This window comes from Aythya fuligula, chromosome 2 (assembly GCF_009819795.1).
Source record: "Aythya fuligula isolate bAytFul2 chromosome 2, bAytFul2.pri, whole genome shotgun sequence".
NCBI lineage: Eukaryota > Metazoa > Chordata > Aves > Anseriformes > Anatidae > Aythya > Aythya fuligula.
In genome coordinates this window covers 22,279,001-22,292,019 of record NC_045560.1, presented here as the reverse complement: position 1 = coordinate 22,292,019, position 13,019 = coordinate 22,279,001, and the positions used below count along the sequence as shown (strand labels likewise).

Here is a 13,019-nt window from a genome sequence, read left to right as displayed (position 1 = left end):
AATATCTCATTTGAATGCCTTCTAATCACATGGTAGAAGTTACACATTCTGTAAATTGTGACAAAGCACTTACTCAAAATGTTATTTTTCTATTAAGTTTTATAGATGTTTCCACAAAGGAAACTGTAATTCAAAGTGTTAGGTCACTTCTGTACAGTTCTTTTTTATATGTCAGATATTACTCCGTTGCATGGATAACTACAAAAGGAAGGAAGCAGAAGCTGACTTCACAGCAAAGGTGGGGTTTTCCTTCCACACTAAACATCAAAAGTTCTCTGCTAATGGAAGGTGTTAGTGGCTTGGACAGAACGTCAGCTGAAGCTGTTGTCATGAAACAACAGCAACAACAGAAACAGATCATTAATGTTCTTTTTTCATAAGTTATTTTATGTACGCCATGTACTAAAAGCATTGCATGGTAGCATTATCATCTGTAATTTTACTACATCGCAGTCCACATGTTCACACTGATAATGTGACCCCATGGTGTTATGTGCTGTGTAAAGCATGAGGCAAAAGACGAGCTTGGCTCCAATTAAAATTTTATAAATGAGAGATTGTAAGGCTATGGGAAGATATTTTAGAAGTGGTAGGGAAGCAAAAGATTCAGAGCCAGTAAGCTCCCAGTACATCAATGTAAAATAAGTAGATACCTAGATACCTTTGAAACTGGGGGCCATACAGAAGTTGAATAATATTCAATGTGCCTAAAATGGAGAGAGAGGCAGACTATCCATTGTCCACCATGGCCAAAAATTCCCTAAGCAGAAGCCCAATGCAGAATACAAGAGTCACCAGGTAAGATGGAAAGCAGACAGGAGCTAGAGTCTGTTATGGAGGGATTATTACATCTCAGATGAAAGTCCTGGGTTATTTTTCTAGGAAAATTTCCACTTTGTTAAAAGAAACGACAATGATCATATAAAATGCATGAATAGTCCAGTGAGCAGGACCAAAACTCAGCAGCTAAGATGGCTAAGAGGGAAAGGTGGGAGGAAGGCACTCATGTAAATTAGACTGACCTACCTCTAGATTTGTTATGGGTAGCAGAGCTACCTGGAGCTCCCAGAGCACTGAGTTGGCCTTCCCTCCAGGTCTGGCATGTCCCACCCATACCAACCTTCCAGCCCTCACCCTCTTGCTGTTCCCTCTTCTTTCTTAGTGCCCAAGCTCAGGTCAAGATAAGCTGCTTCAGCAAGTCCTCTATAAGAAGGATTTTTTTAATTTTTTTTTTAACCCCCACTGTCATAGCAACATACAATAGACAGAGAGGATTCTTCAGCTACCTTGTTCTCTGTTAGCCTCATTCTCTTATTCCCAGTGTCTCACCAAGTGGGTAATAAGAAAGCAATCATTGCTCACCATGCTTTACAGTCAGTTGTTTAGGACCTTTTACAGTTTCTAAATGTAAGTATTTAGACATCAAGCACTCTAGATGAGTCACTTGTTTGGTTGCAAGCACCATGTGATTGGAATTATTTATTTTTAGTGGTGAAGGAGGAAATTTCAATTGGCTTTTAGCTATAGGAGTTTATATTTACAGAAGTGGAGTTGTGAGCCAAATTCAGGGTGACGTCCTGTCTTTTAAAAAGCAACAAAAGCAAAGCAAATGTCCCTTAACAGCAATATTAAATCAAAAAGGGCAGTTCAGTGTGCAGTATTTTGAACTGCACCATTAGATTTATTTTGTCACTGCCTATGATGGTGCAGTTAACAGGAATCAGTGTATTTATGTTTGTTCCAGCACAGAAACATTACTAGCCAATATTGCTTCCCTAAAAGCATAAACTGACCACCTGCTGAGACTGGATGAGGTTGCTTTGTATGCTGCCCTGTAATAAAAAACAGGAGTATGGGAAGTGTCAAGAGGTCAAAGTATAACTGTGGGAAGCTTTGATAGAGGCTCCATAAAAGACCAGTAAACAATTTATTCCACAATTTTTATTAAATTGTTTTACTCTATATTGAGTGCTCTCTCTTTTTCTCTTCACTAGGAATTCAGCCTGTAAGTTGATGGCACAGCTTGATTTGTTAAGTTTCACTGAAGATTTCTGATTACTAGCAGTGGGCAACAAAAGGGTAGTTGAAATAATACCTTCAATTTCCCTGTTCTGCCTACAGAAATGTTTTCCTAGGATAAGCCTTAGAGCCACATCTTCAGCCTTATTGGAGCAATTCATCATATTTATTAATATTTTCATTATATGACTTAATCAGGTTTCTGCTACTGGTAAGGTCATCACTACCTCCTTTGTCTTTAGCTGAAAAAAAATGTGAATTTGAAGTGGACATTTCCCTTTTGCTTTTATTTCTTTCCCTTCAGTTTTACTTTTCCTTTCAGATAAATATTTCCATTGACTATATGTGCAAACCAGCAATGATGGACTATATATAATCAGACATGTTTATCATGTAGAGCTTTTTGTGTTTTGTTTTCTGTGGGATGTTTGGATCTCAGAGAAAGTCATTAGATTTCTTTTAAGATATAGACTGGAAGACCACACAGGCCTCAACAGCATTTTGATTATATTATTGACATAAACTGTGGTCTTAGAGGTACACAGAAAATACGAGACCTGCCAAGTAACCCTGTGATTCACAGGAAATAACCTGTCTACGAAATAGTTTGGTTCAATGAGAAGTTAACTAATAAGTTCCCTGAAAGTCTAATGAGTGCCTTTTGTAACTAAGATCAATATTTCTCCATCCTTTCATGTTAGTAACGCCTTGCAGTAACACTAAACTAATCCTGACTCAGTGTATCAGAAAAAATAGTTTTAGAAAGTTCAAGTATGATGACAAAATCTGACCTCAGAGCCTTGGAGCAACTTGACTAGTATAAAGATATGACAGGAACTGCTGAAGCCTTTTTCCACCCCATTTTAGTTTTGGAACTACAATAACATTTGATCACCTTGTTCCTTTTCTCATTTCTTATATCCCTAACTTTAAGGGTTCACTAGTCCCTGATGGGAAGTAATGATTTAGCCCAGAGAAAGTATTTAATGCACTATGTTTATGTCCCTAATAAGAAATAATGACAAGAACAAAGCATAGACAAAGCTGAGACAAGTTGCAATAGGAAAGAGTATGAAAAGCTCTGAATATAATCCTAGCTCACCTTCATGCAGGCTTACAAGGTTCTGAGCCTCACTAATCCTTAACTCCTTTCTAAAAAGCTAGTATCTTACTAGTATCGCTTACTAAAGTCCTGATTTTCTAAAGCATTTAATCGGATTTTACGTAAGATCAAAGTCAGCAAGTGTTGTTGTTGAATGGGGCCAGTGTCATTAAGCATAACCCTGGCAGTTAAGCAGCATTCTCCCTCAGGCAAGCACAATGGCTGTCATAACAACTGTGGATCATAGACACTTTTTGGACCTCTAGATGATGAAAATGGACGACCAGCCAGCAGGCACTGCAAAGAGGAACCAATGATACTGAAAAGCTCTTAGAACTGAGAAGTGAAGCTCTGAATGGTCTACTTACCTGCTTCTAAGAATAGAAGAATGAACTTTTGGCTTGCATCTCTCTCCCCAACAGCAGTTTGCAGTTTTATTCACTCTACCTCTACTTGGATTTGTTTCCTAAGACTTTAGACACTCTGCCATGCTGCTTTGAATAAATATTCAGGAAGATAAACTTAAACTAGGCCTGAAAATATTTATGCCACTGTAATTGCATAAAAAAAAACGTAAGTGAACAATCAGAAAAGCAGAGAAGCCAAAAGAAGCATTTTGAGGCATGAAGCACCTGAAAAACTGTGGTTATTAATAAATACCAGGCATTGCTTCTATGGATGTTCAGTGGAGCTGAATATATTTGGTAACCTACCCATCATTGTTAACATCAGATACTGCAACAGTGTACCCAAAATAAGACGCCATCTGGAAATAAAAAACAACAGATAGGCTTTCATATCATAACAATTTTTAAGAAGTTTTTACTGATAAACCTCTTTGTTTCTATGGTTATTAGTTCTAAGAGGTAAACATTTTATGTATTTTTGAAACTATATTGATGAAATTATATCCTCTTGATATATAATACTTCATCACATAGTTGCTTGACATTACCTGTTCACCAGTGAAGTTCTGAATGAAGGTCAAGTCAGAAGAATTAATGATTGAGACCTGATAACAGAAAGATATGGAAAGTTTCAAGCACAGACAAAGATGATACAGCATAGCACCACTGCAAACCAACGTGAAATGCAGAAGGACGGTCCAATGTGGTCAAGAAAACACATCAATTCTTTTCTGTTGCACCACAGTTTTCCTGTGTTATCTTGGATAAATCACTACAATTTTATGAGTTCAACTCCCCCATGAAGAAACTGGGGAAAAAATTGTTTCCTTCCTTACCAGACAATGTGAACAGCTGCAAATCACAGCACATCAGATAATCAGCAGCTACATTATTAGGCACGAAAACAGAAATTAAAAAAAAATATATATACATATGTGTATATATATATAAATATATATAATAAACATATAATATATATGATACATATAAACATACATTTACATTTATATACATATACATACATAAATACACACCTTTCGTCTGAAAAATGGTATCAATAAGTTCCAGAGACACAAGGAATTTGGGGTCCACAAAGCTAGATAATGTGTCTGTGGCTGGGATCTTTCTGTTTCCCAATCAGAAACACCTGAAACTTGTTTTTTTTTCTTCCTAAGATAGAAAAGCTGTGTATTCACACATCACCCTTCTCTCGGTTGCTAACTGTACTGTACCTCCTTTCATTTGGTAGTCAGTCTATGTACTTAAAAAGAACACTGAAAACAAACACCGTGTATGAATAATCAGAACGTGGACTTCTCTCTACTGTGGACAGAAAGTTGCACATGAAATACCCCAGCCGATGGGTAAACTTAGGCCAGGGTCTGATACCTGTGGGTACTGGGATACTACTCATACTCAAAGCATGCTGGTAACTGGCTGTTGAAAACAGACTTCAGAATGGAGTAAGAGCTTAATATTCAAAGCCGATGCCAGTAAGCATTTCATCTCAATTAGGTAAGCCTGAGTGTAAAAGCCAGTGGCAGTTTTATTTGATTAGAAAGTTTAGGCTCAAAGAGACTGAAAATATAATATAGCCTTTAACCTTCCAAATGGTCTAATGGCATTCTCACTATAAATGTCATTCTCACTATATAAAGGATAAAACGTGAGTCCAGTACGTACATAGCCAAAGTTCTGTGCTCCTCTTGGGACTCCAGCAACCAACTCTGAAAGATAAACAATTGGCAATGAACTGGCTATGCTATCTGAGCAGTTCATGCAACATGCATCCCATGCCACTTAAATCTTCCTTGATACATTATAACTTTAGGATTTTGGTTTTTTATCTGTATCAGAAACACCTGCAAATCACTTCAAGGCATTCATTCATAAGATTTTAACATTCATCCAGTGCATCTAGTTGCTTGAAATACTACATTTGAAGTGTTGAATACACTCCACACCTAGCCAGAAGTCTCTTTCCACCTACTTAGCATGGAACAGTCCAATAAAGCTCTTACTCCGATTCAGCTTCTTACCTGACAGCTGTGGATTGATCAAACAAGAATTAGCTGTGGCAACACACACTATCATACAGAAGCTAAACATGATTGTCATTACAAATTCCCCTTTTCTTTCTGGCTGCACAACATTCCCTCCCATCTGTTGTTTGGCTTGATGCCATGAAAGTGTTTGACAAGTTGTGCACACGCTAGCTATCTAAAAGCATTACAAGCAAGTTTTTGTGAGTCGTATTGAGGGAATTAATTGAACTAGAACATGAAACACTGGACCTAGCTGCTCTCTAGTACATGATTCCACTCAGAGGCCAAATCTTAAACAACTAGTGGGGGAAAAAAAGACAAAGAAAAGAGCAAAGCCACAGCCAGCAGTCATACTGTCTAAACCTTCCCTCATTACAATACCCAGAGCAGAAGACAGCAGAAGGAGCTTCAAACACCAGAGCGCCTCAGACATCTTCCTTGACTGACCTAGCATTCACCTATTCTGCTTTGGGTTTATATAATTCCCTTTGGTTGAATGTGTCTGGTCAAGAGGAGATGAAAATAGTAATGAAGGACTGTGAGGTCAGCCAACGATGCAATTCTTTGTGCCAATCATATAGTGGCTGCAGTCTTCCACTGTCAGAAGCATATAAGCATATCTTTTTTTATTTTTTTTCCTTATTTTATTTTTTTAGCATTGCACTCAAAATTGTGTCTTTTTTAAATTTTTTTTCTTTTTCTTCTTGACTCCAGAGTGGCTCAGGACAGGAAATTCTAAACTTTACAGGGATTAAGCAGCAGTTCTGGGGAGCTGGCTTCATTTGTAGAAATGTACTGGGTATCTATTGACTTGTGAGTCTGGACCATGGAGCTATTCATACTCCCAAGAAATCTGCTGTTTATATAATACTTTCTGACTGTCAGCCTTAAACAAGATATATAGCTCCTAAGGTACGAAACACCAGGGATCACAGCTAACTGTATGTACATGTATGTTTCAACACACAGACATTGCCAAACTAGGTTGCATCTCTCCAGCCAGGTGCTGAGCTCCAGCAGCCTCTATGCTGCTGAGTAACTTAAGTACAGGCCACAGAACTGTAGAGGATTGCACAGTTGGTTCCACTCGTTACATCACCAAATTGGCTAAATTCAGTGAGCTTAGCTGGCTCCACCTGTGATGTCACAGCTCTGCAGAACAGACACACAAGCAGGAGGATACCACCATAGCAGATTCAGACGTTTAGGTCACTTAAATTCTGCTCTGGCATGCTACACCTTCTAAGGAAATATTTGCCTCTAAGAATATTGGGCACGGATAGCTTAAGTTTCACCAGTGTTTCAGATGCATAAAAAGTGGACCTGTGTACAGATCCAAACAGAGGAATTTAATAGGTGCACAGCCATGTGGTTTCCATTCAAGTAAATGGCTTCTTACCTTGTTCAGAATCTCCAGTAAATTCCCCAGCAGCCACTGAGTATCCTGTTTAAAAATAAATCACAAGAAAAAAAAAAAAAAGTTAAACCATTTCTTTCAAAAAATGTGAAAGGACAATCAGATTTGTCAGCTCATCTGATCATCAGAATATAAATTTTCTAAAATTAGTATTCTAGAACTGTGTGGGGAAAAAAGGGAAAATTATCACATTATTATGACTTAATTAACTGTAGATCTCAAAGAATAATAGATCTAGCCTTCCTCTCCCCAGATGAACTGCCAAAGCATTAATACTTAATACTTTCTCTGAAAAAAAACAGGAGGTAGTACAGTAGTTTGCCCTAACAGCTATTGACAAAATTTTGGTCTTCATAACGGTCCTGCATTGTGTGAGAATCCTGGTTTAGTTCTATATGGAAGATAGATTTCCAAGATTTCCAAAGATGCAGTTGAATACCTCCTGAGGCTTTTGTAAACCAATGAGATAATTGATGCTGACAAAGTAAAGACTTCAGGATTGTATCAGTGACTGCAATTTCAAATCTATAGGCAGAGATGAAAGGTTGTATTTTTGCCTTCTAATTCCACTCCATTTTTTCTATAATCATGTGAAGCAAAAACTGTCTTGCATGCACAGATGTGTGAACATCATGCAAATTCTTAGTGAAAATGAAAGGTACAAAGAGCCTTTTTTTATTACATAATATATGCAAACACTGTTATATTATTTAAAAGACACAATTCAAGTAAGCAATTGCAGTGAGAATAAATTGGGTATTTATGTAGTACTGCATGAAAATACTGCAGAACTGAATTTTATTTATCTATCAAAAACTGAAATAGTCTTTAATTACTTTAAACTCAAACCATTATCTTGTAGTGAAAGAAAATATAAATAGGAAAAGTTGGTATTTGTGGTTATTTTTTTAAGATCAAATAATAAGAATCCTAATCAGACATTTAAGATCTCAACTTTCAAAACCTGTTGTTGCGCATAACTTGAAGAATGTTCTTCATTCCATTGAAGTCACAAGCAAACTACTGATCTGTTGTTCTGCTTAAGGCATAATGTGTTTGAATCATCTCACAATTGGGACATTAGTAATTTAGGGCTTGTTTTCTCATTTATATAAGCCCCTTGCTTTTAGGACATATTGCTAACTGAAAAAGAGCTTAGCTTACCCATGTAATTGTCATCATACGTGGGTGGTGCCACTCCTGTCTGCTTCTCTCGTGCCAGTTTCCTCAGAATATCTTTGAAGGAATAATTTGCAATGATATCCGCAATGCTTGCAGTGATTACCTGACCTGAATTCAAACAGCTTCATAAATGAAAGGGACACAAAGGACAGCCGCAAAACAGAGCTAGCAGAACATAAAAACAGAGCTTCAAGGGATAATATAGCACAAATGCAAAGATTAGGCATCTTCTCTCAATCTTTCTTCATCATTACCCTGAAAGTCTCACAAGTCCATGTAAATAAATACATCAAGGCATTGATTCTGCATTGAACAATCACAAAAACCAACTCCAGATACATTTCACAGAGCTGAATCAAACTAAAATCAAACATTTTCAGGCTCAGCCTCTTCAGAACAGCTACCTTTTGCAGCTGTAGAGTTTAAATTTAATAGACAAATGGAAGTAATTTCTTAATGGAAAATTCAATGCATCCCCTACCATCATAATCAATCAGATCTTCCTTTTTTAATGGCTATGAAAAAACACACATCAAACACACATCAATGAGGCTGACAAGAGGCAAGTTGGTAGGCAGAGTCTAGGAATCAGCTACATCACGACATCAAAAACAGTTAAAGCAAAAATACCCTTTTTCTCCTTTACCAGAACTACTTCAAATTTCATCTACATGAGAAACTACATCTGAGAAACTGCAGTGATGCCACATATATCCTGAAAATACGTGCAGATAGCAATAAAAAGTGGTGTTCAGAAACAAATAGTGACAAAATTTTGAAAATATTACATTTACTGTACAAATATTAGCTACTTAACGAATGTAAGTATTTTTAGGAAAACAGCTTATTAAATAACAAATCTGCTAAACTGCCAAGATAAAAATAGTTATTTCTCTTTGTCTCTCTTTCTGTAGAACCTACAGTCTGAATTTTCTCTTGACTTGTTTTTATGCTCAGTGGCTTCTAAACAATTCCTCTGTTGTTTATACTTGTTGAAAATATACCAGAGACTGGTTATCTTAAACTGAGAAAACACTGGAAATCTAGAATGTTTTCCACAATACTTTATGCTTCACTTCTTAGATCAAGTTAACCAGCCAGATGAACATACCTTGCCAATAAAAACTACCAGGCCCGCCTACTATCAGGTCTCCATTCTACAAAAAGCAGAATTGAATAAAATTACACAACAAAAGAACACAACAAAATGAAGCATGCATGGGAAAAAAACAATTTTAATGACCAAAAGAATATCAGAACAATGATAAGGGAGAACAGTCCTGTCCAAGGAAAGGATGTAGGCACATGGATTTTCAGGAAAATCTATGGATAAATAAAGTTAAGATCATCCTATGCATCTTTATTTGAATGAAAGACAATTTTATTTTTCAGTACTAACAGCATTCTAAAAATTGCTGGTTCTTTGTAAGAAAATGAAGTCAGCATAAAAGAGGTCCTTCACATTCAATGAAGCAACGGTAATGTTTTACAGAGAAATACAGCTGTGTATATTCTACAATGAAGTCTTTACTACTTGCCTATTAATAGTGTGAATAACAATTGTTGCTACACAACACTGAAAACAATTCCAGTGATGTGAAAGACGTGTGGGCTCCTAGTGCTGTAATACTGGCAAAGATAGTAACAATAGCTGCAAAATATATTCTTTGGCCCACAGTATTTTTACTGACTCTCTTGGCATGTGAGAACAACTAGCTATTTCCCTTCAGTGTTTCCTCTATCACCTCCACAGGAGAACAGTCTCAGTCATTGGTCTGGCTCCAAAAGCATCCTTATACAAAATCTATTTTGACTTCTAAAAGACAGCTGGTGCCTGCCCATTATTTCCTGAAAGTCAGGTCTCCAGAAAGCAATGTGAATGTGGAACACTGAGAGAGAAGCACATACAAATTTTTGCTTAATTATCTGTTAAGATAGATCAAGGAGAGATAAATTGGAGTACTGCTAAAAGATGAACAGGTACTGATAGTGATATTTCTTCTATTAATGAAACCAGAAAGTTTAAAGCTTGCAAAGGAGGAAAGAACTTGGCAAAACCTTCCATATGCAGTAGCATGGGCATAAACTCTTGATCACTGTGACAGCACGTGCACATGGGGTTTATATTAGAAATATATTTGGTCAAAGTATTTCAGAAGCATAATCTCACCTTGTAAAAATCTAAGCTGAAACCTGCTTGACAAAAGCCTTGTCCTTCAGGATCTGCATTGCCTGCAATTATGAAAGAAGAAGCATTTTATTGATTTCATAGTGCATGTAGAAGACAGTGTACACACCCCCTGGAGCTTTAAGGCTGTAAATGCAAAATTATCAAATTATATGTAAAGAAGGTGTTGTTTTTGTTGTTGTTGTTTGTTTGTTTGTTTGTTTTAAGGCAGAGCAAATCAAGGCCTTCTACAGGACAATGAACATGCAGCCCCCTCATGAAGGGTTTGGAAAATAGCACCAGTTACTAGGGTCTTCATCCTCTCATGCCAAGGAAGGATCCTTGTTACAACTACCAAGTATTCAGCTTGAATTTGTCTGCAGATACAAAAATAAACAACACAACAAGGAATCCTAGAATGGCCACCATAGCCTGCTCTGCCATAAACACAGAATTAAGTGTTTATTAAGGCATTCTCCAGAAATGCTGACAGAGTCGATGAGTCAGCATGGGTCAATGTTCAAACAGCATCCTGATTGTCAGCACTACAGCATGGGAAAGGGGCACTTGTTCTTCACAAGGGTCACCCCTTTAATTGACACACATTTGTTCAATTGGGACTTGTGAAATATAATTTAGGATGCACATCTGTACACGCAAAAACATCCTCCCTGTTTCTGTTCATTTTTATTTCTAGTCTCCAAATTCTTACATAACTGTACAAAGTGTGCTGGCATGCATTTTAGGGCTTCCCTATGAGCACTGGCATGCTGGAAGTCTGTAGGATCAGGAAACAGCATTGACTACTTCAATTCTCTCGTGAAATGGCATCAGCTTTTGGCAAAACCCCAGTAAGACATCAAAATTACATGAAGCAGATCTTGTGGGCACCGTTTCTTTTACAAATTCAGCTTCTTTCCATATCTGTCCACCCAGGGATAAGGATTAGTCAATGAAGAAACACTTGGTAGCACAACTCAGTTTGGCGCTTTATCTGCTACTTTATGCGTACAGATTTTCTGGTAGACTGTGGAAAGCATTGCTGGGCTGTATTATCAAGCATCTGTCAGATGTCAGGAAAATCCAGCTACATGATATAATGCTGACTGTAGATCATCACAGGAAAATGACCTTTTATTTATGTAAAGTGTGTGTCTACTTTTCCTGTAAAAAGCCTGGTACTTTCTTGGCAAAATGATCCATAAGAAACTTGATGGTAGGAGCACAATCCCCAGAACAGGAACAGTCAGAAGGTGTGATTCAAAATTAGCCCACGTGCACATGGCAAGAATGCTGGCTGCAATAGCAGGTTATCTGTTCAATGGGTGTTGTGATAAGGGGTTATGTGCAGACTTCTCTTGCATTGGCTGGCACACACAACCTGAAAGAGCAAACCACCTTACTAAATTGAACAACATCATAATTCTGCTTTGGGAGTTTCCAAAGGAAGGGATAGGCAAACCTATCATATTTGCTATCGTACAGACATTACTTTTAGGAAAGTAATTGAATGAATAATTCTCTGATCTGTGAGTGCAGAAACTGCATTGTGCAGTTTCCCAGTCCAAAGCTCAGTAAAGTCACTAGATACCTCATATTGATTTTAATAATTTGGAGCATTGAGGTAATGAGAGTATTAGCAATCATTACATAAACATAGACATAGGATGCTGAGCAGGATGAACATCTTTTTTAATCTGATGTGTGGCATTTTCTGCAGACTTCTGGGTAACTGAGATTGGTTCTAAATACACATGCACGGCTCTTTCCTATTCCCCAAGAAGGTCCAGAGATTGCTACCACAGTGGAGTGAAGGCACACATCATCAGAACAGCAGAGTGAGGAACAGCAGTGCTAATGCGCGTGGCTTTCTTCCATGTTGGAAGTCCTTCCTAAGTGAGTCAGCGTGGGTGACGTTGGCACGAATGGTGATACAGGCTTGTGTGTTTCTGTGTGGGGTCTGGTCTTCTGATGGTGATCCTGGGATGAGCGATTTATACTCAGCATGAACATGAGTAATTGGTTTAAAATGCTGTCTGGTTCTTATCTAGATCTGTTTGTTACATTTTAAAGCCATTTCAACTGAACCAATTATATCACATCACTGTAACTGCATGAGCTTAATTTACTTAATTTCTTCTCTTTTAATTATACAATTAAGCATCCAATTGCAGGCATACAATTCTATGTTGATTTTTTCTTTAAACCCTCATCCAGCGTGATAACAACATACAGTAATTTTCATTCAACCGTGATTGTGCAAAAACTGAAAGGATGAAAACATTGAGAGCAACATTAATTCCTCCAAAACAAATTAGTTTCTATTAATACTTACTGTTGCGACAGGGTGAATATTCAGCATAGGCACTGAAGTTCTGAATTGCTACATAGCAGGTGCCAACTGGGTCCTTCTCAGGGCTATCTTTAAGTGTCCTCCAGTGATATAAGGGAGCACAAGCCTATCAAAACAGAAACTACGTCACACATACCTTTCATAAACTCCTGTACCTGACAAATGTAGTTTTTCATAAACAGTTTACAAGGATCCTTTCTGGTATTGTATCATTCATATAGCAATGATCATAATATATTGATAGAATGAAATGCAGAACCACTGCTTCTTATAATGAAATTATAACCTGAAAAAAAGTCTCATCTAGAATGTAGCAGATGAAATCTG

General features: G+C 37.4%; 1 protein-coding gene across 1 annotated transcript in view; it reads right to left on the bottom strand.

Moving 5' to 3' along the window:
* The window catches only part of ITGA8 (integrin subunit alpha 8), a 107,742-nt gene that overhangs the window by 80,846 nt on the left and 13,877 nt on the right, over positions 1 to 13,019 (bottom strand). Inside the window, exons 4-11 of the mRNA XM_032183471.1 lie at positions 12,675 to 12,798; positions 10,343 to 10,404; positions 9,284 to 9,329; positions 8,155 to 8,280; positions 6,973 to 7,017; positions 5,212 to 5,255; positions 4,077 to 4,133; positions 3,835 to 3,887 (exon numbers count right to left, since the gene is read on the bottom strand). Coding sequence (XP_032039362.1) covers positions 3,835 to 3,887; positions 4,077 to 4,133; positions 5,212 to 5,255; positions 6,973 to 7,017; positions 8,155 to 8,280; positions 9,284 to 9,329; positions 10,343 to 10,404; positions 12,675 to 12,798 — 557 coding nt within the window. The remainder of the gene's footprint in view (positions 1 to 3,834; positions 3,888 to 4,076; positions 4,134 to 5,211; positions 5,256 to 6,972; positions 7,018 to 8,154; positions 8,281 to 9,283; positions 9,330 to 10,342; positions 10,405 to 12,674; positions 12,799 to 13,019) is intronic.